Below are 22,822 nucleotides of genomic sequence, written 5' to 3'. Positions count from 1 at the left end.
TGTCGGAGACCGAAGACTTTCGAGGCTCACCCCGCAGTTGCGCTCGTTAAGTTACTGTGGATGAGAGCATCAACGAAATGCCTGAAATGTAAATGTAAAACTGCAAAGGGAACGGGGAAGAGAGCGGCGCAGATAAAAGAGGAGGGGGGGAGATAGAGAGGGTGGTCTGTGCTTCGGAAAGGGATAAGATTGGAGAGTCAAGGAGGAGGGGCAGCGGAGATGGAGAGGGTGGTCCCGCCGCTGACAGTGGCTGAGAGCGGGCCTTTATTGTGTCGCCGGGAGAAGAACACAGAAGCACATATCAACGGTTCTCTCTGGTTTCCCTTTGCGCTCTGTTCGCCTCTCCTCCTCGTCACCTGAAGATCACGTGCTTACACCCGTTTCTACAGGTTAAAGACTGTCTGAAGAGTTGATAGTGACCTGCACCTTTTTTTTTTTTTGGGGGGGGGGCTGTAGCACATATTCATGTATTACAGATACATTGTAAAACTGGAGGTGAGGTGAAACCTGAGAGTGAGAGAAAATTCAGTTCCTGTATAGTGTGAAGTGGTGAGAAACAGCCCCAGCATGATGATGGCTCTGGGCCTACAACTGACAGCGCAGCCCAGGTGCACCCTGGGATGCATGATAGATGGACAGAGAGAGAGAGAGAGAGAGAGAGAGAGAGAGAGAGAGAGAGAGAGAGAGAGAGAGAAAGAGAAAGAGAAAGAGAGAGGGGGGAAGGAAGGAAGGAAGAGAGCGAGGCAGGGGAGGCCAAGACAAGGATGAGGGAGAAAGTTAGAGAGGCTGTGCAAGAAACGGGGAATAGAGAGGAGGAGGAGGAGGAGGAGGAGGAGGAGGAGGAGGATAGGGTGAGGGGGGATGAAGAGCTGTGAGTTGAGGGCAAAGCCAGAGCAGGAGATTGAAATCAGGAGATACGACTGGAGTTGAGGAGATAGCAGAGGACAGATGGAGAGACTGGAGGGGAAAAAAAATGGATTAATAACATCCCTCATGTGATGAGGGGTTGGAAGCTACTTGTGCAGTTGCTTCCAACCCCCCTCTCCTCCCTTTCCCTCCCTCCCTCCCTCCCCGTGGCTCGTCCCTGTCTCTCTTCCCTCAACTCAGCATCACCTTTCCCCTCCTCCTCTTTCGCTTGGAGCAAAGGACAGGAAGAAAGATGTCTGACTACAGAAGCGTGCTCACCTCCCTGACTCCCTAAACCACTTTACAGCCGCCTTGGGACACTCTGTTGTGAACCTCAGCGTCTTCACTGTCCCTGCTTCCACTACCAACCCTCTGACTTAAGCTCTCTCTTTTCTTCACTAAGTTGCCCTTGGAAGAGCAGCAAAAGATCCAAAATCAAACAATATAGTATTATAAGTTCTTCTCTCTGATTGAGTCTTACTTTATGGTGGGTTTGGGGTCATGATGGTAAAATGTGTCTGTCTGTGTATTATCGTTTGAGTGGTGGAAAAATACAGCAGACAAAAAGGAACGCTTATTCTTCCTTTAGAAACCTTATTGTCTTAAACGTTATGCAGTGGATGATGATGAAGACTGTGCCTAAAGCTACGCTCCCTAGACAGAAGTCTACGTCCTCCTCAGTTGATAATCCATGTAGAAGACATAGAAGACACTAATTGCAGCAACTGCACTTTAAGTAAAGTATGTTAAGGAGACATGTAACATCAGCCTGTTGTTTCATCCTGTTTTGCTGCTTGGCTTAAATAGGGCACGGATAAGATTTATTGTTAGTATGTTCAAACAGTATGTTTTTTTTTACTTTATCATTATAAAACAAACAGATCAAAGAATGAGGAATAACCGAGGTGTTTGTGAATGAAATGCTGTCTTGGAAATATATCTATCATCTTTTCTGTCAACATAACCTGTTGTTCCACAAAAGGTAGTCAGGTAATGAAATGCTTCTTGGCTTTACACACACTTACTACTGCTGGAAGTAAGCTTGCTGGCTGTCTTATAATTTGCATGCATCTTGTGTTAGAGCAGATAAACAAACATTTTAATCCATTCTTCATGCATTTATCCTCATTTTTTTTTTTTTTTTCCTAAAGTCAAACACCAGCTCTGAAACTCTACCCAGTATATATCATACAACAAGTCCTCCATCCCATTCAAGTTGTTTGTTTCGACCCTCAAATCCGACCCACAGAAGTGTTTCTTACATCAGCACACCGGGTTACCTTTAGGCACAAAAAACACTTGGTTAGGGGAAAGATAATAGATTTGGTTAGAATGATGACTTGAGCCCGGTTACGTGATGAAGTTATTACTTCCTCAAAGTTTTGCAACCGTTGTCGTCGTGGCAACAGTAAATATGTTTTTTAAATAACCATCCTGACACATGGTTGGAAACCGAAAGCAAATAACAGTCTCCGGCACCCAGCGTCGTTTAGCCTCTGGTGTCGAGCCAATGGAAAATGCAGTTTTTAAAAAACTGTCCTGGCTCCCTCCGTATTCAGCCATCTACCCAACCTGCTTCCTCGCACCTGTGTCTTTTCTCCGGGACACCAGATTGTCGTTGTTTACACGAACCACTACAGGGCGCCTAATTTGAAACGTGGCTGCGGGTCTTAGTTTGCACTAAGGACCTATTGCGTCGAGGACAGTCTCATAGCATATCCTTGGTGTTGTATCTTTTGATAAGAAATGCCACTTCTTATGTAAAAGAACCGACAAAATTCAGTCATAATTTATACCTTCCACCCTAATATTCAGCCACTTCGCCTCACCCAGCTGCCCATCCCAGAGACACGGATATAAAAGCCAGACTACATCCATATACTTTGTCGACTCACTCTTTCCTCCAGCCACCCTATTCAGTCTCCTTAGCCTAACTTTACGACACACACACAGACACGTGCACCGAGAAAGAACTATTACCATTTAGCGAGGACCAGGGGACAGACAAGAGCAGCAGCAGGAAAAGCATCAGACTGCAAAGGCCCCTTGGTGGGTCGTCTGCTAAACTTAGAGTAGAAATGGGCCAGAGAGAAACGATCTGTGCATTTGTGTGTGTTTGTGTGTGCGTCTCAGTGTTAAGTGGTATTAACTTCCATTCAGGCAGTCTGATTGTGTCAAGATGTGAAGAAAAAAAAACGCCCTCGGCAGCATGCTCAGTTTAATTTGCTCCTTTTTGTACGTCTCTTTTTTTCCCGTCTTGTCATCCTTTAAATACCTGAAAGGTTGCGGTGGCTGTGACAGGGTAGTCACATTGCAATCAAAATTATGTTATGGCAAAATTAGTCAAATACTCCAATGAAGACCTGTTTTTTTTTTTTTTTTTAATTAAGACTCAAAAAGTACTTAAAATAAGGTCACTGTTAATTAGATGATGGTCTGACAAATGTGCAAGCTAATTAAGCTTGTATGGGTTTGATTAAAGATAAGTAGGCTTCCATGATAAGAAATGTGATGATGAGGCATGAGAAGAGCGAAGTAGAGGGGAAAAGAGACTGGGAGTGAGGGGAGGTTTAATTGAGGTAGAGATAAAGAATTATGTGTGTGTGTGTGTGTGTGTGTGTGTGTGTGTGTGTGTGTGTGTGTGTGTGTGTGTGTGTGTGTGTGTGTACGCGCGTGTGTGTGTGTGTGTGTGTGTGTGTGCGCGTGTGCGTGCGTGTGTGTGAGAGAGAGGCGAGGGACAGGGAGAAAATACAGGGGAGCAGAGGGGAGGACTCATCATCAATTCGTAATTTGGGCGCACGTGGTGACTGCGGCTTGTGCTTACAGGCTTATCAAAACTGAGCACCTCTGTGTTTGTGTGTGTGTGTGTGTGTGTGTGTGTGTGTGTGTGTGTGTGTGTGTGTGTGTGTGTGTGTGTGTGTGTATCCCTGCAGCCATCTCAACTGCGAGTGTGTGTATGTGAATGCCTGTGGCTGTGGTGAGTTTATATCTCCTACCCACTGTCTTTTAAATTCACTACATTCAAGCGAAGGCCAGCTGTTCCCTCTTTCCTCCCGCCTCACCTCCCACTCCATCGCTCTCTTCTCTCATCTCTCCATCCTCTCTCCCTCTGTCTCTCTCTCTCGCTCGCTCTCTGGCTGGCTTCTCTTTCCATCAGGCAGTGCAGCAGCAGTCAATAGCAACACCCTCCCTGCTCAAGTTCAAAGGATCCTTTATAGGCAGGATAGAAATATGCATTGCCAAAAACCTCCCAGCAACAGACACCATCATCTCTCGCTGGCTTTCTCTACCTTTCGATCTCAGTCTTTGTCTCTCTTCCACTCACTCCGTCTTCGACTGAACACTACCTCCTGACAAGGAAAAAGATACCTACATGGTTTATATTGCACATAAAGTTAATTAAAAATGCTTGTAAATGTTGCTAAGGCCTCGTCTATCTTATGGGCTAATTAGGATGTAAGCCCTTGTCCCACTCCGTCACATGTTGTCTGTGGTAGCTCTTGTTTTTTATATCAGTGGATTCCGGATAGATAATCATTCTGCATGTAAAGTAGGTGTGGGAACCCCATCATATGATGTTATCACAACACTTAAAGTCCCTCCTCTGGCATTGTTTAAATTTCTAAAAATGTGTCTCTGGTTATCAGAATGACATATTTGGACATTTTTTTCGAGAATTTTTTTCCCCCCCTAATTCCTTAGCGTGGCTCCATGTAACTAAACGTAATATAGTATGTGTGAATGTATGAATATCCAAACAGTCCTCTATCTCAGCCTTCTCTGCTTGTTTGAGCTCGAGCTGGCGGATCGATGATATGGAGAACCCCACCCACAAGCTGACGGGATTGGTTCCCTGAGTTTGTGACATGAATCTCTGGCTGTCTGAATGTGTGTTTTGAGTCAGACTGTCACTGCAGTTCCAAAGCTGAGTGCTCAGCCATGATGTTCTCGGCTTATTTCACTCATATGTCTTCTAGAATAAAAAAAAAACACCACGTGGACATGTTAACAAGGTTAAAAACCTTGATTTTTACTGGAGTAAGTTTTCAAGTCACAATACGATTTATTTACATTTTAAACCTTTTGCAATATGCTGAGTATTGCAATAACATATATTGAGATTTATTAGAGTTTTTTTTTTTTTTTTATGCCACCAAAAGAAATCATTTTATTGAATGAAGTAAACCTTTCGGTATGTTCACACTTTTATTGTTGAAAAATGGGATTTTGAAGCAGACAGACTGATCAACAAAAAAAACCTGTCATAAAATGCAATCACACAATGAATCTATTTATGATAGAATATTGATACTTGCTGTGAGTGTATTGCTACAATACTTCTACACAACAGATCACAATAGTATGCGAGATAGATCTCCCCAACCCCTAATCTAAAGTATAATCCACTATGAGCCATGCATTTGTCATAAAATAGCACATGACATAGTTAAAGGAATAGTTACATGAGAAGATTGATACCATGTGCACAGTAAATATGAAGCTACGACCAGCAACCTCTTGGCTAACCAGCAGAGTGGCTCTGCCCAAACGTAGCTAAGTCCTACCAGCACCCCTAAAGATCATTGTACTGAGATACTAGAAATCGTTTCATGTCCACCAAACAGACGTCACTTATCTCTCAGCAGCAAAAGAGAAAGAGTGTCTTTTCCAACATATCAAACTGTTCCTTTATAGTTTATTTGTTTATTTCGCATACTATTACGTTTTTTTTTAAGCTATTTGGTGTATTTATACTCTAATTATACGGTGCAAAACACACTGCATACTAGATGGCATATTGAGGTAAGAACACTTCTTTCCAACATAACTCCAACATTGTTAAAAGAAAGACAGACAGGTAGTTGGATTAGTAGCCAAATAAAACGACACAAAAAAAATCCTGAAAACCCAAATTACCCCAAATAAAAATCTAAATGCTGATACAAAAGTAATAGATACCTAAAACCTTTGGTTACAAACCTCACCATGGCACGATCTTTATCCACATTTAAAAACAATTTGCTTGACAGTTATACCAGTATGTGTTCCCATTTATGTGCTTTATGCGATCACGATGTGATACACCTTTCTGTTTAGCAGTGCGTCTCATGGTGTTTTACTGAGTCAGTTTGAGTGTACAAGTGCTTGTGTGTGTCTGACGCAACAGCCTGGTATTAGTGTGATTGCAGCCTTGATTTGTCATTTTGTGTTTTGTATTGTGTTTGAATGCTCTCTTAGAGGGAGGGTTTTGAATGCTGTTACAAAGAGAGTGAGCACGTGCACGAGAGACAGGAAGAGAATAATGGATGGTGTGTGTGTGTGTGTGTGTGTGTGTGTGTGTGTGTGTGTGTGTGTGTGTGTGTGTGTGTTATTCCGGAGCAAGATTGGAAGTGGGTCTATTTCTTTTGCAGTCACTGATGTGCCCCTGTGTGTGTAATTGAAATACCTGAGTTATTGACTCGCCCTCCCCTCCAAGTCAAATAACTGCTCCGGGAGTGTGTGAGTGCACTCATTTGGGGGCTCTGGGGCAGAGCAAGCAACTCTGGCACACCAAGCCTTGTCACCCATGGAATACACACACACACACACACACACACACACACACACACACACACACACACACACACACACACACACACACACACACACACACACACACACACACACACACACACACACACACACACACACACACACACACACACACACAACATAACACACAGAGGCCAATTTACACAAAGACAGAAATGCTGCTGTTTTGGGGCAAAAATAGAAGAATATAGGCACATATGTGTGTTAATACAGATGTAGAAACTGACACACACACACACACACACACACACACACACACACACACACACACACACACACACACACACACACACACACACACACACACACACACACACACACACACACACACACACAACATAACACACAGAGGCCAATTTACACAAAGACAGAAATGCTGCTGTTTTGGGGCAAAAATAGAAGAATATAGGCACATATGTGTGTTAATACAGATGTAGAAACTGACACACACACACACACACACACACACACACACACACACACACACACACACACACACACACACACACACACACATTAAACCACATATGTCTCCATCTGTCACCCACAAACACACACGTCTCCCGTAACGTAGGGCACACGTGTCCCGTTCCTGTCTTCTCCTCTCTGACAGCAGTGGTCCTCTGTGGTTGAACAACTCGGGCATAAATGGCTGGCTGACTGCCTGACACACGTAGCTGGCGAACACACACACACACACACACACACACACACACACACACACACCTCCGTTTTGCCTGCTCCTTTGCTGACTCCTGGCTTCCTGCCCCCTTCCCTGCTCCCTCGCTCCATACTGGATCACAGCCGCCTGCCAGCCTGCCCTCTTCTTCTCCATTCATCCTATTGTCACCACATTGTCCTCTGCCTCTGTCCCTCTGGAGGCAGGCTTCAAATCTCAGCTGCATCCATGCTTGCTTTTTGTACATCTCTATCTCCTATTATAGCTTGCTTAATTCCTTCCTTTCCATTTTAGTTTCTCTCTCTGCTTTTCTCTTTCCTCTTATCTGCTCCCTCCTCTCTGGTTTTATCTGCTCTTTTTCTGTCTCTCGTCGTATCTCTCCATCTCTCCATCTCTCCCTCTCCACCGACCATTCATCCTGCTGTATTGTGTGGTTTAGTGTATTGTTGTCTGTGTACAGTAGCCAGCGCTGACGTCAGCCGTGGATCCACAGAAAGAGACAGTGACTGGCTCAGAAGCAATATTCAAAGCCTTGCTGGCCGGCTTCCTGCGTCTGGCTGACTGACTTGCTGGCCTCGCTGCCCCCTCTGGGAATTTTAATACTCACTAATCGATCACTTTGTGCCAACAGAGGTGATAATGTGGCCAGACCCTGATTATTGTTGCTGTGAATGAAGAGTGGTGTTTTGCAGCACTTCATTTTAGTCAACCCACTCCCAACAACCCCCCCCCCCCCCTCACCAACATCCGCTATATCGCTCCCCCTCCCTCACTCCTTCCCTGCTTCTTGCATTTGCCTTGCTCTTCTTTTAGCATGTACTTTTCTCAAAGGCTAATGAAAATTCTGCAGACCTCTGGCACTCTGAATGAATGTGTTGGACAGTACATTAATACTGCTCTTAAGAAGAGTGAGATAGAGAGGAAGCCAGAGGAAATGTGGGGTTAGGGGGTGGGCAGGGTGGCATGGGTTCTCTGTAGAGGATAAAGAGGGGGGGGGGGGGGGAGCAGGAGTGCAAGAGTCTGGAAATTCAATTATAACTGTGCCCCGGCAGTAATTCCAGTGGTATTAATGGGATGGCGGAGCGAGAGAGGAGATGGATAGAGATGGATGAAGGACGAGAGAGGAAGAGGCAGAGAAGAGATAGAAAGTTGAGCAACAAATGGATTCAAGTTAGCGGAGGAACGCAATACAACATCAGCGCGTGCATCATTATTTCATGATTTTTGAGACACAGCCTCTGCACTCAACTCAGGAGGCTCTTTTATATTTCACGCATCATGGACTCATGACAAGTTTTCCACCTCATGGATGCAGCACATTAGCCTCATTATTTGAGTGCTCGTATTTCACACGCTGTATGTATTGTGCTGCTCAACATGCCACCTCCGTGGTATAGCCCTGATCTCATTAATGCAGGAACAAGGTAAAGGATCAACCCGTGTGAATCTCCAGGGAGGGGGCAGGTTAGCCTTTGATGCTGAGCAGCACAAAGAGCGTCCTAAGAAGGCAACACCCTGCCAGCCGGCCTGGTCTTACCCGACTGACTTTACAGCAACAAAACACGCCAAAAAAAAGGAATTAATTCTCATTCATATAATTTGCCACATTTTGAAGCGTGAATATCTGGGAGCATAAACACACTACTGTACATTGTGTGCAGGAGAGTTTGACTCTCACAGAATGACTCACACCCATGCACAGTAACAAGCTCATGTTGCAGAACTGCAGTGTCTTGTCTAGACTAGTATTTCTCACCTCCTCCTCTTCTTCTGTCCAGCTCAATATTCCATTTCAACACTGGTGCTAAGACGCAGACTTGAATATCAGTGTGTAAGCACTGTTTACCGGAGTGTCTGTCTCTGACTGTGATGCTGTTTGCTTTGCATTCTGTATCTCATACTCAAATGAAGTCTCAGTCAGTGATTGGTTTAATGTACATGTGTGTTAGGAGTAGGTGTGTTCCATTTCTCTTATATTCTTCTATATTATATTCTATATAAATCTAGTTTTGCACAGGCTAAATGGAAATGGAAATTAAATGGCTGTAATGAGACAAATTGATGAAAATGATCGATAAGATTGAGGACAGCAGCTTCAAGTCCCTAGAATTTTCTCCCGTCACCCCCATGCACAAACTCATTAAAGGAGTCATAAAGGCAACTAATGAAAATCATGACCGGTATCATTACAAGCCCGCTGGTGTCCTCTTGCCTTTCTCCTCTGTGAGCAAGAGAATAAAGGCAGCAAAATTAATGTGCGCACCAATAATGTTACAAAACCACCGCCGTCCTCTAAGTAGTCACTATTCTCCTCTGTGTGTAAAGCCAACTAAATTAAAGTTCAGGCCAATTGTTACATAACCATTTACACTCTGCATCCTGTGTGTTTCTGTCACTTTCAGGATGACAACTCCATGTTCTTTCAATTTGGCCCCTCCATCGAGCAGCAGGCGTCAGTCATTCTGAACATCATGGAGGAATACGACTGGTACATCTTCTCCATCGTCACAACGTACTACCCGGGTTACCAGGACTTTGTCACCAAGGTAACGGCATGCAGCTGAAGCAACATGCACAAATAACCCCGAATGTAAAGGGAAGATTACACAGAACACAAGATGTCTAAGCAATAAATCAGCCCTGTGCTGAGAAACCAATGACACAAATGAGCCTATTAAATTTGAATAATAATAATAATAATATATATGTATATGTATATATATATATTAACTTTAACTTGAATTAATCATAAATTAATTCAAATATAAACATTAATTTTATAGTTTTTATTTCATATATATATAATTGTATATGTATACATAGATTAAACAACAGATTACTTGCTTGCTTTAATAAAATATTTTTAAAAAATGAAATAAAAGAAGAAATGATAACAATTGAGGTTGAAACCTATGTGTATAAAACAAGGAGTAAAAATATTAAACAATAAAAGTGTTAGAATGATGCTGATTAGAGACAAGTTTGTTAAGCATCCACTTGTTAACATTAACCCAAACACTGGATTTCTTTTTTTTTTGTTTTAAAAGTTTCAGACAGAGGAATCATATTTTCCATTATGTGATGTTTTCACTGAGAAAATGATGCCACACTAGTGCTTAATGTGACAACTTCATGCTGAAACAATAATGCAAACATTACTCAGGAGAACTGTTAAATTAAAACAATAAAAAGTACAAGTGTCGTGTACAAAGTCTTCAAATTGTAACAGACATGTTGAAAATATACTGTAGTGTTAAAGCCAACGTTTTGTTGACCAAAGATAAAACTCTTTCTGCTTCTGTCTGGTCTTTTGTCTTGTTGGAGAATCTCTGGTAATAAATCAGACTACTTTTTCTGCCTCCTCTCTTTCTGCCTCATCCAGATTCGTAGCACCATCGAAAACAGCTTTGTGGGCTGGGAACTGGAGGAAGTTATACTGCTCGACATGTCCGTAGATGATGGAGATGCGAAGATCCAGAACCAGCTGAAGAAGCTCCAGAGCCCCGTCATTCTTCTCTATTGCACAAAAGAAGAGGCCAACACTATCTTCGAGGTGGCCCACTCTGTAGGGATCACCGGTTACGGCTACACGTGGATAGTGCCCTCGCTGGTGGCTGGCGATACTGATGTAGTGCCTGCAGAGTTCCCCACAGGTAGGAAACCTGAAACTGAGTCACCATTAGGAAGTACAGTTCCATCTGTTTTTTACCTGACATAATGTCAATGTGGAAACATGTTTGGTTGCTTTGATCTAAAAAATGTCCAACAATTACATGACATGCAATGTTTGGTTGTTGTATATTCATAGAGCCACGACAAGTACCATGAATGCATTCAATGTCTGTGTAGGGGCCACCTTTTTGAAAAAAAAAAAAAAAAAGTCCTTGAAAAAGTATTCAACCACCTTCTGGGTTCTGGTTCATCTTTTGTGACTTCCTGGATGAGTGGTCACCGTGTTCTTGGAAGGATTGCAGAAGGTCCGCCTCTTGAGGGAAGGGTCACTATCGTTCCAAGTCCTCTTCATTCATAGATAATGTCTCGTACTGTGTATCTCTGGAAATACCCTTCACAGACTAATCACCTTACTCCTTATCGTCCCTGGAATTTCTTTAGAGTTTGGCCTAGTTTGGTACTGCTTAGACCTGTTACACAACTACATGTTCTGAAAATGGTCAGAAGTCATGATTCTATCGAACAGAGCTGGTAGACTTCAAGCCTGGACGTGTAAAGTCCATTTACAACCAACTACCAGTAGAGTTTGTTTTGGATCTAGTATCTAAAGGGGTGAATACTTTTTTACACCTTGCTAGTTGTTATTAGATAATATATTTGCGTCAATATGCACAATTATCATTTAAGACTTGAATTATGTGTTTACTCTGTTTGCTTCTGTTTCATGTGATTTACACATATATGAGATATACAGAAATAGAAGAAATCAGGAGGAGCTTGAACACTTTTCACTGCACCGTATAGACAGACGGGTGACATACCAGAACTGCTTTCAACGTGTTTTGACACTGATTCTGAAAGTCTTTCTAACTCTAATGGAGGAATGAAACATCATTTTTCCAAAAGATATTCCCTGATTTAGTGTTTCGATTATTGTGGTTGAGAGTGCCGTTTAACATGCCAATCCAAAATGTCCCATAGGTCCTAAACTGGGTTGAGATTTGGTGACATGTTCATACTCATCCAACCATTCAGTGACCCCTGTGGATGGGTATATTGTCATCCTGGAAGAGACCTCTCCCATCAGGATAGAAATGCTTCATTGTAGGATAAAGTTGACCACTTAAAACAACTTGGTATTGATTTACAGTGACCCTACCCTCTCAGGGGACATGTGGACTTAAACCATACCAGCAAACCTACAGCATAACAGGCCTACTGGACCAGGTTTCAGGTTATTCCTTTAATTTGTCACCCATCTGTAGCTACTTATAGAAAAAGCTTGTGGTTTTTTGTGGTTGCGCTCTTTCCTTGATCATTTATCATGATGTTACTCCACTGTACATGGACCTTATACTTTTCCTAAAAAAATAATGAATTGCTGAACTGAATCTTTGGCTATTATAAGGACCAGGCTAAAATGCTAACATGTCAGTAACTGTTCATGAAAACAAAGACACATGCATGTACCCTCCTTCAAGGGGTGGCGAGATCTACCTGCAAAAGTGTCTGTCTTACTCTTGGCCTACTTAGCATCACAGAATGAACGCGGATCAGTTGCCTGTTTGGATTTTTCAAAAAAACATACCGACCTTTCCTAATAAGAAGTGAGGGAGCATTCCTCCCTGCTCTCTTCCCACAACACCACTGGAGGTCATTCTAACCTTTGAAGGTCAAACGTGGACCCAAAGTGGCATCTAAGTTGGGGCACATTAACCAGGCAACCTACTCACGCAATCTGTCAGGCACACTTGTCAGACTGCCTCATGTAACGCCACTTTGAGCACTCCGGGGTGGTCAGACACTTTTAGAAAGGCCAGCTCGCAGTGGGAATCAAGCATTTAACTGTTAGTGATGTTGCCACCATGCTAACCGATGGAACTTTCCGCAAATTCAGGCTGTTTCCCTCTCTGTAGAGCAGGTAGTATATTTATGCCGGACATATGAGCCTGATAATTTGTTGGTGTTTGGCTTGTTGATTTACAGTGGAGGGGAAATATTACACTGCTGCCTGTTCTCAGCAGTTTCTGGGAAATGTTGTTCAGGGGGAACCTGAGATTGTTGAGCCGTTCAAGCACTGTAACTCAAACTTTTTACCTCTGCTCCCTTATTGACATCCAGGGGTGATTTACTCTAAATGGGAGTTAGGAGTGCGTTTGTGTGTGCGCGCTTTTGACTGCGCTTTGGTGTGTTTGCGTGTCCTTTCTGTGTGCGTTTGTCTGTGAAATGTGCGATTGGTTTGGTGTTTAATTTGTATTAGAAAATAATGGGTGAAAGTAATCAAATGGGTTGTGTGTTTGTGCTTTAGTGTGTACTTCACATGGTGGTGGGCGAGAGTGTTTATTTGTTGGCCAGTGTGACCCCAACTCTCGCTGTGTGTGTGTGTGAGTGTGTGTATGTGTGTTTGTATTGGTTTGTCTGCTCTAAATTAGGGGTACCAGTCTATAAAGTTTGATATATAACCATATCAGCTATGTAAATCACACAACTTCCCTCTTGATTTATGTTGCCACGGAGATAATCGTGTCTAGCTCATGTACTCCTGGATGATTACAAAGTGGAGCTGGTGGAGTGGCTACGTTGATGGACACACACAAACCTCTCTCGGTTAACATTGAATTATTATGTCATGAATCATATGGGACATAATGACGGATAGTTGGCTAAATGTGAACCTCTCATTTTATGCGTGATGAATTGAATACAGAATGTTACAAAATACATGATACTCTTCACTGGCCTGTATTCCATCAACAACAACATGTCTGGTACCAAATGAAGTTAGTTTAAATATAATAGGTCTTTTATGAATCTGTGGAACTAAATGTAAAATCTGATCATGTGTGGCTGTATCCATAGAAACCATATTATAGCTTGCAAGTTGAAACATGCATAAACATAAGTCATTTTTCAGATTGCTGAGCTTCTGCTCGCACCTCGGATGCTGCAGGATCTGTGCTTGTCAGTGATGCCCCTCCAATAAGATGAACATGATGGTCGGATGATGGATTTTACTGAAACCACTTCAGCAGTGACGCTATATAAAATAATTGAACGCTGCCTTACCTTCATCATGAGTTGCTAAAGCGTCTAAAAGGCTTGTATGTTTTGATTTTCATTGCAGAAGAATTGATATTCCAACAATAGTAAAATTTCTCAGAGGTACAAATTGCATTTTTTTTGTCACCAAAAAAACCCTGCAGATTTTAACAGATAGTGGCCTGAATTAACCAGGATGAAGATTCAACTGAAGCAAAGGAAGATATTTAAATGATATTTGTAGTTATTTAACCAGCTCTTATCTCTAGTTTTAACCTCAACGTCAGGAAAGCCACATGAAGACTGTGGTGGCAGTCGAGCGCACCAACTTCTAAGCAGAGTGAAATGACACCGTAGCATCTGGGATGGCGCGTTGGTTGCTCTGTTTGAATCCAGTGGTTCAGGGTTCAGCAGAAGGTGCGCGCTAGCTGTGGGGCTAATTTGCTTACGAGGCACACTTAATAATTTGCACCATGTGTGATGAAGAGCCTCCAATTCTCACGGGTAATTTCACTGATGCCTTCCTTAAGTAGCGCTCTTGGGAACCATCTTCTCCACCAACTCTCCTCCTTCCTATCTTTTCCTCCTTATTTCATGCCATTGTTCCTTCACTTCTCTGTGTTTTCTGTTTTACTATTTCAGCCTCCTCTGACTCTCCTCAAACTCTGTTCAGCTTTCTCTGTTTTCTTGTTGCGGTATCTTTGTGTCTCTGTTGCTGTTTGACTTTCCCTCTCTGTGTGCACATTCTGTCCCTCTTCTTCCTCCTCGTCCCTCTCAGCTCTCTCACTCCCGCTAACAGCTTTTTCTGTCTCTTTTCTTCCTGATCAGTTACACACAACTGCAGCACAGGCTGTGCCAACATAACCACCCAATCTGACATCGCTGACAATAATAAGCTGTTTCCAAAAATATCTGCTGTTACGTTTTCTCCAATCAGTTTGCGTACTGTGGATACTCTGTCTGCATTGTTTGTGGGTTTCTTCGTACGTGCGTATCTGTGACAGGGAGACAGTAGCCTCTTTTCTGACCAGAAGAAGCACCTCCAGATGCAACATCGCAGTTCGGCTTTAGCGTTACCAGTTGACATGTCTGTGTTGTGACACTTAAACATGTCCTGAGAGAAGCATGAATATATACACGTCACGCAGCCTTTCCCAAGATGCAGAAAAGAATCCACCAGAGAGCACATGCTGCCAACAGAGACACAAAGATGCATCCGTCTTCCTAGTAAAGAATCTTTCCCATAAAATGATAAAAGTGAAGTATGTAAAAAGGAACAAGCGATGGATGTGAGTGAGTGTTGAGAAAGTGTCAACAGTATGTGACATTAGATGTGGTCCTGGAGGGCCGGAGCTGTCAGCGCTGAGGCCCCGCGAGGAAGGCAGGTTGCCAGGCTGCCTGTCTATTTCTGCCCACTGACATGGTAGTGGACTGGCTGACATGTGGTCATACGCTGTCAGATAGATGCAGACCAACTGATGGACAGAGGGAAGGACAGATTAAATGACGGACAGAGACAGATAGCCAGATAAATTGACTTGAAAGCTGGGCGCTGAGAGCCGTGTGACCCTGAACCCAGAGGCGTCTAATAGATCCCAGACAGAAAAATCTGTTATTAGCAATTTCCAGAAGTCACAAAGGCCTTTGTTGCCGAGTTAAGACTCTGCTGTTGTTAAGACTGGGCTTTTGATCGGAAAGGCTTCTGTGTTAAATTGTTTGCTCGATGGTCCCTCCTCCTTTAGTTGCTGTTGCCGCACCCGTCAAACAATATTTGAAACAATACGGCTTCGATTTCACACAAAACTGAACAAAAGAAGGCTTCTCACTTCGAGCCAGTGACTGTGGATTGTTGCCAGTCAACTAGCCAGCTTAGTATCTCACCAAAGACAAGCAGGTAGTGGGTGGTTGGATGGATCAAATCCAGGACTTTCACTCAGGAGACTAGGGTTCAAGTCTGTGATATTGCTGTGTGGATTTCTTTGAAAAATATTCCCAACCAAGTAGTTTTTGTGCCTAGACGAGGCAAAATGACACAGTATGCTGTAGTGTACTGGTGGGTGTATTAGACACTTTGGCATGATACTGGATTGAACTACCATAAGCAAATTCTAACTCAGTGAGTTTAAAACTCAGTGAGTTTTTAATGTCTTTGCTGATTTGCTCTACATTCAGTATAAATCCAAAAAGCCTCCAGCTATGTGCAAGTCATTATGATCCATTAAAGACTTGGAAAATAAAGAAGCAGCTTTGTTTGTGTGTTGCAGAATAGACACAATTATCCCCATTAGGCTAAAGTATTATAAATAAAGTCAAAATGATGTTAGTTCTAAAATGAAAAGAAATATACCTGACAAGCAACAGTCTACGCTTTAATAATTATATTCAAAACTTGTGTTTCAATTTTACAAGAGAATAGGATTTGAAGATGCGGAATAACTGAGTTTGGATACACTATAACACTATGTTACATAACTTTGAGGTCTTCTAGCAGTTTCTAGCTGCTCTACAGGGTGGGCACATTTGCTGCATCATTTTACATTTAAAAATTTAAGCTGGTCCAAAGTTAACCTGTAATTTGAATTAAACAGGCATAAATTCGTTCCTAAACGACGTTCCAGAAATGAATCCAGAACAATTAGAACACTTGTGAGCCGAGCTCAAGGACAATCCCACCTATTAGCTCCAACACGATGAATCCTGACAGCGGTGAACATGAGAACTAAATGATTGGTCATTAAAAAGAGATAAACATTTGTGCACTAGGCTCAGTCAGTGCTGGGCAACATGCACTGTGTCATCAATTAATGGTGACTATTTGTCATGAGTTAATCATATTATGATTGAATATTGTAACGGATTACATTGTCAATAATGGCAATTTAATAAACTCATTATCTAAATGTCAGCTGTGTTTTATTTGATCCATAATAGCCTAATTTTCCAAGCAAATAAACTCTTCTCATAGTTCTTTCTGCATTTTTTTTTTTTTTTTTTTTTGCCATTTTAGATTAATAATACACCAAGAATCCATTTAAAGACACACTGATAGAATGAATCTGATTTTCTAGGGTGTATATAAGAAATTGATTTGTGATTATTTGACTGATACAAGGCTCTTTGCAAATTTGTGTGCAAATACAGGGCTGCAACTGACTCAACATTTTTATAGACCATCTGGTGATCAGAAAATATGCAGCGTATTCTCCTTTGTCTCAGATACGGCCACTACCTCAACCTCTCATCGTCCGCCAAGTGGCAACCAACAGTGACGATACCCATTGATTTGTGAACGGCCGTTATGAAGCCTCGAGTTCAGATATTGGCCGTTGCATCCTGCTAAATCAGAGCAGTTTGGCGCCAGAAGTGACCATATTTGGACGAGCTGAGGAGGAGTGAGCGGTGGATTTGACTCGATCTGATTGGAAACCCGACATTAGCGGAGAGAGATAACTTTTGGAAAAAATGTATTAACTTTCATGAGAGAAGTTCAATGGAAGACTATGGAGCCGGAGGCTTTTTGGAGCCAAGCTCTAGCGGCACTCGGTGATATTGCATTTTTCAGACCAAGAAGTTACGTATATACAGTCTATGACGTCTGCAGAACTCCCTTGGTGCAGCCTACCTTTGCGAGACAGGTGCTGCAATCAGAAGCACCTGTTAGTTTAGGCCTCTCCCCAGACAACCCCACCACTTCAATCTTAATCCAGATGGCCTGCTTCGAAGGTTGACTGACATAATGTCGTGATGTGTGTAGAGGCTGGTATGGGGTTCCTGTCCAATGACACCTGATCCTAGCCCACCTCTCGAAACCTACACCTCAGCACGGTGCAGCAGCTTAGCCCTAGTTGCCCTCCGTGTGCCTCTGGATACCCAAATCTCTTCCATGCTCCAGAGGGAGGCAGCAGTCTCAATATGTTAATTCAGTGTGTGTGTGTGTGTGTGTGTGTGTGTGTGTGTGTGTGTGTGTGTGTGTGTGTGTGTGTGTGTGTGTGTGTGTGTGAAAAATAACCCAAACTTTTAAAATGACTGCTTTGCATGAAGAATCTCAAGCAACTGGGGGCGTCTTTGATGATTCGACCCATGGACATTAAGGGTGCTGTCCTATATGATCTCACCTTCCTTCGGATAATTAAAGGCAATAAAGCCAAGGTGGTCAGATCAACACTTTCTTCAGCCTCAGAAATACATTAAATATCCGTGTACCGTCCGCATACTTGATAGTCACTCAACAGCAGAGCAGGACAGGTTTGAGGAACGACAGCCATCCTGACAAAGAGTTGAATGGGCTGATGGATTATTAGAAGGGCATCGGAAGAGATGGGCAGGGAGACAGCGAGAGAGACAGAGATATCTACAAATAAATGTTCATAAACCTCTGACAGATTGTCAAAAGAGAACAGGACTCAGGCCGACAGAAGGACAGATAAACAAGCGTACAGACAGCGCTGAGGCCAACAAACAGAGACAGACAGTGCTTTAGACAGACAGATGGACAAACACAGCAAGGTGATAGACACTTAGTCAGGCAGAATGGGTGTGCGTTTCATTTGCTGTGTGAGTCATCATCTAGTGTATGCTCATGTACCCTCTATATAGCCTAGCAGAATAATCCCCATCTATCCCCACTGTAGTTTTCTCCATCTGTCGGTCTCCCTTTTGCCTTCACTTCTCAGTTTACTAGTCTTAATGCTCATGCTGTATTTACCTTATTCCTAAATATACCACCTCCTTCATGAATCCTTCCTTTCTCACTTACCTATTTTTACTAATCCTTCTGTCTCCTTCTGCCTCACCATCACAGTGTTATTTTGTTTCCACACCTCCTCTGAACTTCTTGTCTCCTCTTTTTTGTCCGGTTAGGCCTGCTCTCTGTGTCCTACGACGAGTGGGACTATGGCCTAGAGGCTCGTGTTCGTGATGGTGTGGCGATCATCACTATGGCAACTTCCACCATGGTGATGGACCGCGGGCCTCACACCCTGCTGAAGTCTGAGTGCCATGGAGCTCCTGACAAGAAGACCCCAATCTCAGGCAACCCCAACGAAGTGCTCAGGTGAGAGTTTTTGTGTGGTGTGATCCACAGTAGAATATCAGCTGTCTGTCCATTATCACATGTGGCTAACCCTTGGTAAACAATTACAAATTATATTCGTATATAACATCTATTTAGACAGATTTAAAGTAAGGATCAAATCAGCGCAGCAGAAATGGAGATATCATGTTCTCTTGTGTATTACCATCCTATATTTCCAGTAGTGCAACTCATTTGCATGCCCCCAGCCTCAACTTTTTTTCAACCCTGAACTCACAGTTTGGAACGCTTCCGGTGAAAATTTTAAAGTCTCGATCCCAGGTTGTAGAAAATAGCAGTGACATCACTGTTACATAATCAGGGTTATTTTTTCAAACTTTGGAAGCTCCAGAGTAAATCGAGCTTCACATCCAAAATCAGTGGACGTGACGCACACTAATGATTAAACACAAATACCTGTTAAATACAACTCAGATAAGAGATAGCCAATCAGAAGAGAGGATGATTAATAATGGGCCTTAAAGACACAGAAGTAAAACATCCTTTTCTTCGGAGAGCTCTAGAAAGAAGCCATATAAAGATGGTTTTTGTTTCTGAAAACTAGAAAAATATCTTCTGTAAATAAAACACTTGAAAAGTGTAAAATATGGGACCCTTAATATTTTAGAGGACTTCTAGTGATATTGTTTGCAATCTTTCGACTTAAGACTGCATTGTTCATAGAGTTCTCAACTTCTTGTTCGATATCGCCACATCTCTGCTGGAATATGTCGTCGTGAGAAAGTGTGAGTGCCCCGTAGAAACGGTGCTCCTTTCCCTACTGTTGCGTATGCAGCAGAAAAAGCTCACTTTTTGCCCTGCAGCAATTCAACATATCCCACGAAGATCTCTGTGGTGCTCAACGTGAAAAACTTTACAGTGAGAGGCCATGTATCTCAGCAGTGGTTTAATTTGTTTACAGCCATTTATTTACAATTACACTAATGTACCCAAATTAATGTGGCAATGATTTATGGATGCTAAAATGCTACACGCAGCAGCTTTAAAGATGCACACGTTCAGGTGGTCTAACATCAACACAAGCATAGATCAGCACATTCATGGAAGCGGCAGATGCTGGCGCGCCCACACAAATGCGCACCAACACACACACACACCCACACACGCACGCACCTTCATCCCCTGCATTCTGTGATCATCGTCCCCCCATGTAATAATACCCTACACACACAAACACCCCCTTCACATGCCCCCTTCCTCAGGAAAACCAACCCCACCCCCTCAGCTGTCCGTCTCGGCAGCAGGCCTTTTGAACTGGTTGTGAAGTGTAGCGTTCGGCTGCTCTTTGCTTTGCGCGCTGCCTAATTGGTCCCAATGGCGTTTCAGTCGGCGAACACTATCCCCTGTCGTGCTGTGCTCCAGAGCTCAGCGCAGTATTATATTCAGGGGGCAGTTTCACCCCTCTGCCACTCTGCATGTCTGCTGTGGCTGGATGTGTATGGGTATGTGTGTTTTTTTTATTGTGCTTAAGAGAGACAGACTGTCAAGGAAGGCCAGGTATGTGTGTGTGTGTGTGTGTGTGTGTGTGTGTGTGTGTGTGTGTGTGTGTGTGTGTGTGTGTGTGTGTGTGTGTGTGTGTGTGCGCGCGCGCGTGCGTGCGTGCGTGTGCGTGTGTGTGTGTGTGCGTGCTAAAGAGATTGTCAAGAGATTGCCACCGGTTCAGTTGCTGTTGTTGGAAATTCTGTTTCCTTCTTCTTGTCTTGTCACATGCTTCTTTGGAAAGTAGCTGCATGGTGGAGGTGGTATAAGCAGTCTGTTTCTGCTTTCTGCCGCACTGCTTTCTCCCACAGTTCCTCTCCTGATTACGAGAACACATTTGTCCAAAAATACACACAGACATGTACGGCAGCAGGAGGACACAGGAGCCCGCTGTAGAAACACATGCTCACCTTTTTGGATTGAACTGCATATGAGGGATGTGTAAAATTTCTCCTCATGGTCCAGGCGTCACTGCATCCTGCACTAAGGCAACAAAGCTTTGTTGTCTGTTCCAGCATGCTCTTTAGATGTCATTTCAGCCCGTCTGTGATTCGCTCCTTTCTGAAGCTTTGCATTTGTTTCACCACTGCTTACTGCTTTGAGATAACGCTGGAGTTTATGGCAGCTCCCGTTGTCCCTGAATGCAATTCCCCTGCTCTGTTCGTGTGCTCCTCGCTGTGCGCTTCTTTGTTCTTCTCAACTCTTCTGTGGTCTTGTCTGCCGTGTCCTGTGCTGCTCTCTGCTCTGCTCAGCTTTCCTGTGACTCCATCATGTTCTCCTCTGTCCTTTCTTGGCCTGTAGTCTTCTCTTTTGTTCTGCCCTGGTTGGCTTTTATACATCTGCTCTTCTCCATACTGCTTTGTTCCGCTTTATTCTCCTCTGTCGAGTGATGCTCTGCTCTGTTTTATCTCCTCTCCTCTCCTCTCCTCTCCTCTCCTCTCCTCTCCTCTCCTCTCCTCTCCTCTCCTCTCCTCTCCTCTCCTCTCCTCTCCAGCCATTGTCTGCACTCCAGACCTGCAGTTTTATAATCAACTTAGCTATGTTGTTGATTAGATCAGTTGCGAGCGCTGCTAAGATCCTTCGCCCCTTGCTGCGTTAACTAAATTTGTTTGGTGATAACCTTTGTCTTCAAGTGTTCAATCAAGAGATTAGAATTTGGCCTCCAGTCTATATACTAAAAACTGAATGAACAGTGGGTTTCGTGGCTTTCTGGCTGCTTGGTTTGTTGGCTGGCTGGATGTCCTGCTGCCTGGTTGGTTCACTGCTAAGTGAATCACCAAATGAACAGATGAAAGATGGGTCGAGAGCAACTCGAATCAAAAGGCTCTTTGTAGGGATGAAAACATTACATTCAGTGTCTCTCTCCAGTGAATTCCATTTATACATTTTCAAACGGACCTTTTAAAGTAAATCATTAATAAATCAGGTAGAGTCACAATTAATTCTTCACTGGTGGAAATGGCATTAAGCAGCTGTGCGAGGCTGGAAAACAAAGTGTTGATCTCTAAAGCAAAATTTTGCTGCAACAAATTTGTCTGGAAAACATAAACTGATCGTGGCAACTGGTAGTCAAACTAATCAGAAAATGATGGGGCTCAGGATTGAATGGTGGTCCCAAACGTTTTGGTAACATCAACCCCAACAGTCCTGTAAGGTTCGCTTGTCCTCAGCACCAACAGTCATGTTGCAAATGTGTTCATTTGAATTATTTTGGAATATTATTAAATTTTTTTATCATATCAAATTGTATGGTAGTGAGTGTTATGTGAATGTTATTTTCTTTGAAGTGTTTGATAAAGTTATACTATATTATTTTCATTTCAGTTCAACTGTTTGTACTTTTACCTATTTTCAGTATTATGTATTAGCTGCAATGATACATGAATTGATTGTTTAATGATACAGCCGACTTAATACTCAGATATATGTTTTTAATGGCGTCCTACTGTAAATTCTACTTTTTCATGTTCGTCGAGCTACTTGACAGGTTTTCTAAAAGTAAAAAAAACCTTGGCAACTGCACAACCCCCCCAGGATACAAGTAACCCTGTTGGAAGTCTCTGGTTGAGAGGATGATGTGACTTCCTGCCTCTCAAAACTCCACCAACTCATGAGGAACAAATGTTCAACTGTAGATTAAGGATGAACTGTCATGAAGTGCTTGGCCTAGTTCTTGCTTTAGATTTATTCCACAACAATTTTTGGTAGCTAATTTTAGGCCATATTTGAAAACTTGAAGTCGTTGAAAATGTGAAGCAGCAGAACAAATGGTGACGAAATTAAGGAGGGAAGGAAGGACGATGGCAGTCACCCAATTCATCCATTTTGAAGCCCTCTTAAAATGGTTGATGTTAACAGCAAAT

General features: G+C 42.9%; 1 protein-coding gene across 5 annotated transcripts in view; it reads left to right on the top strand.

Moving 5' to 3' along the window:
* Positions 1-22,822, top strand: part of LOC138198199 (glutamate receptor ionotropic, NMDA 2B-like) — a 133,559-nt gene that overhangs the window by 67,416 nt on the left and 43,321 nt on the right. For all 5 annotated transcript variants that reach the window (XM_069149473.1, XM_069149472.1, XM_069149471.1 and 2 more), the window contains 3 exons: positions 9,580-9,723; positions 10,560-10,830; positions 18,749-18,941. In XM_069149473.1, the coding sequence (XP_069005574.1) occupies positions 9,580-9,723; positions 10,560-10,830; positions 18,749-18,941 (608 nt within the window). The remainder of the gene's footprint in view (positions 1-9,579; positions 9,724-10,559; positions 10,831-18,748; positions 18,942-22,822) is intronic.

This window comes from Embiotoca jacksoni, unplaced genomic scaffold (assembly GCF_022577435.1).
Source record: "Embiotoca jacksoni isolate LCO1_2020_lvr unplaced genomic scaffold, fEmbJac1.0.p SCAF_15, whole genome shotgun sequence".
Classification (NCBI taxonomy): Eukaryota; Metazoa; Chordata; class Actinopteri; family Embiotocidae; genus Embiotoca; species Embiotoca jacksoni.
The sequence above is the reverse complement of the archived record's forward strand: the minus strand, read 5'-3'. Positions and strand labels throughout refer to the sequence as shown.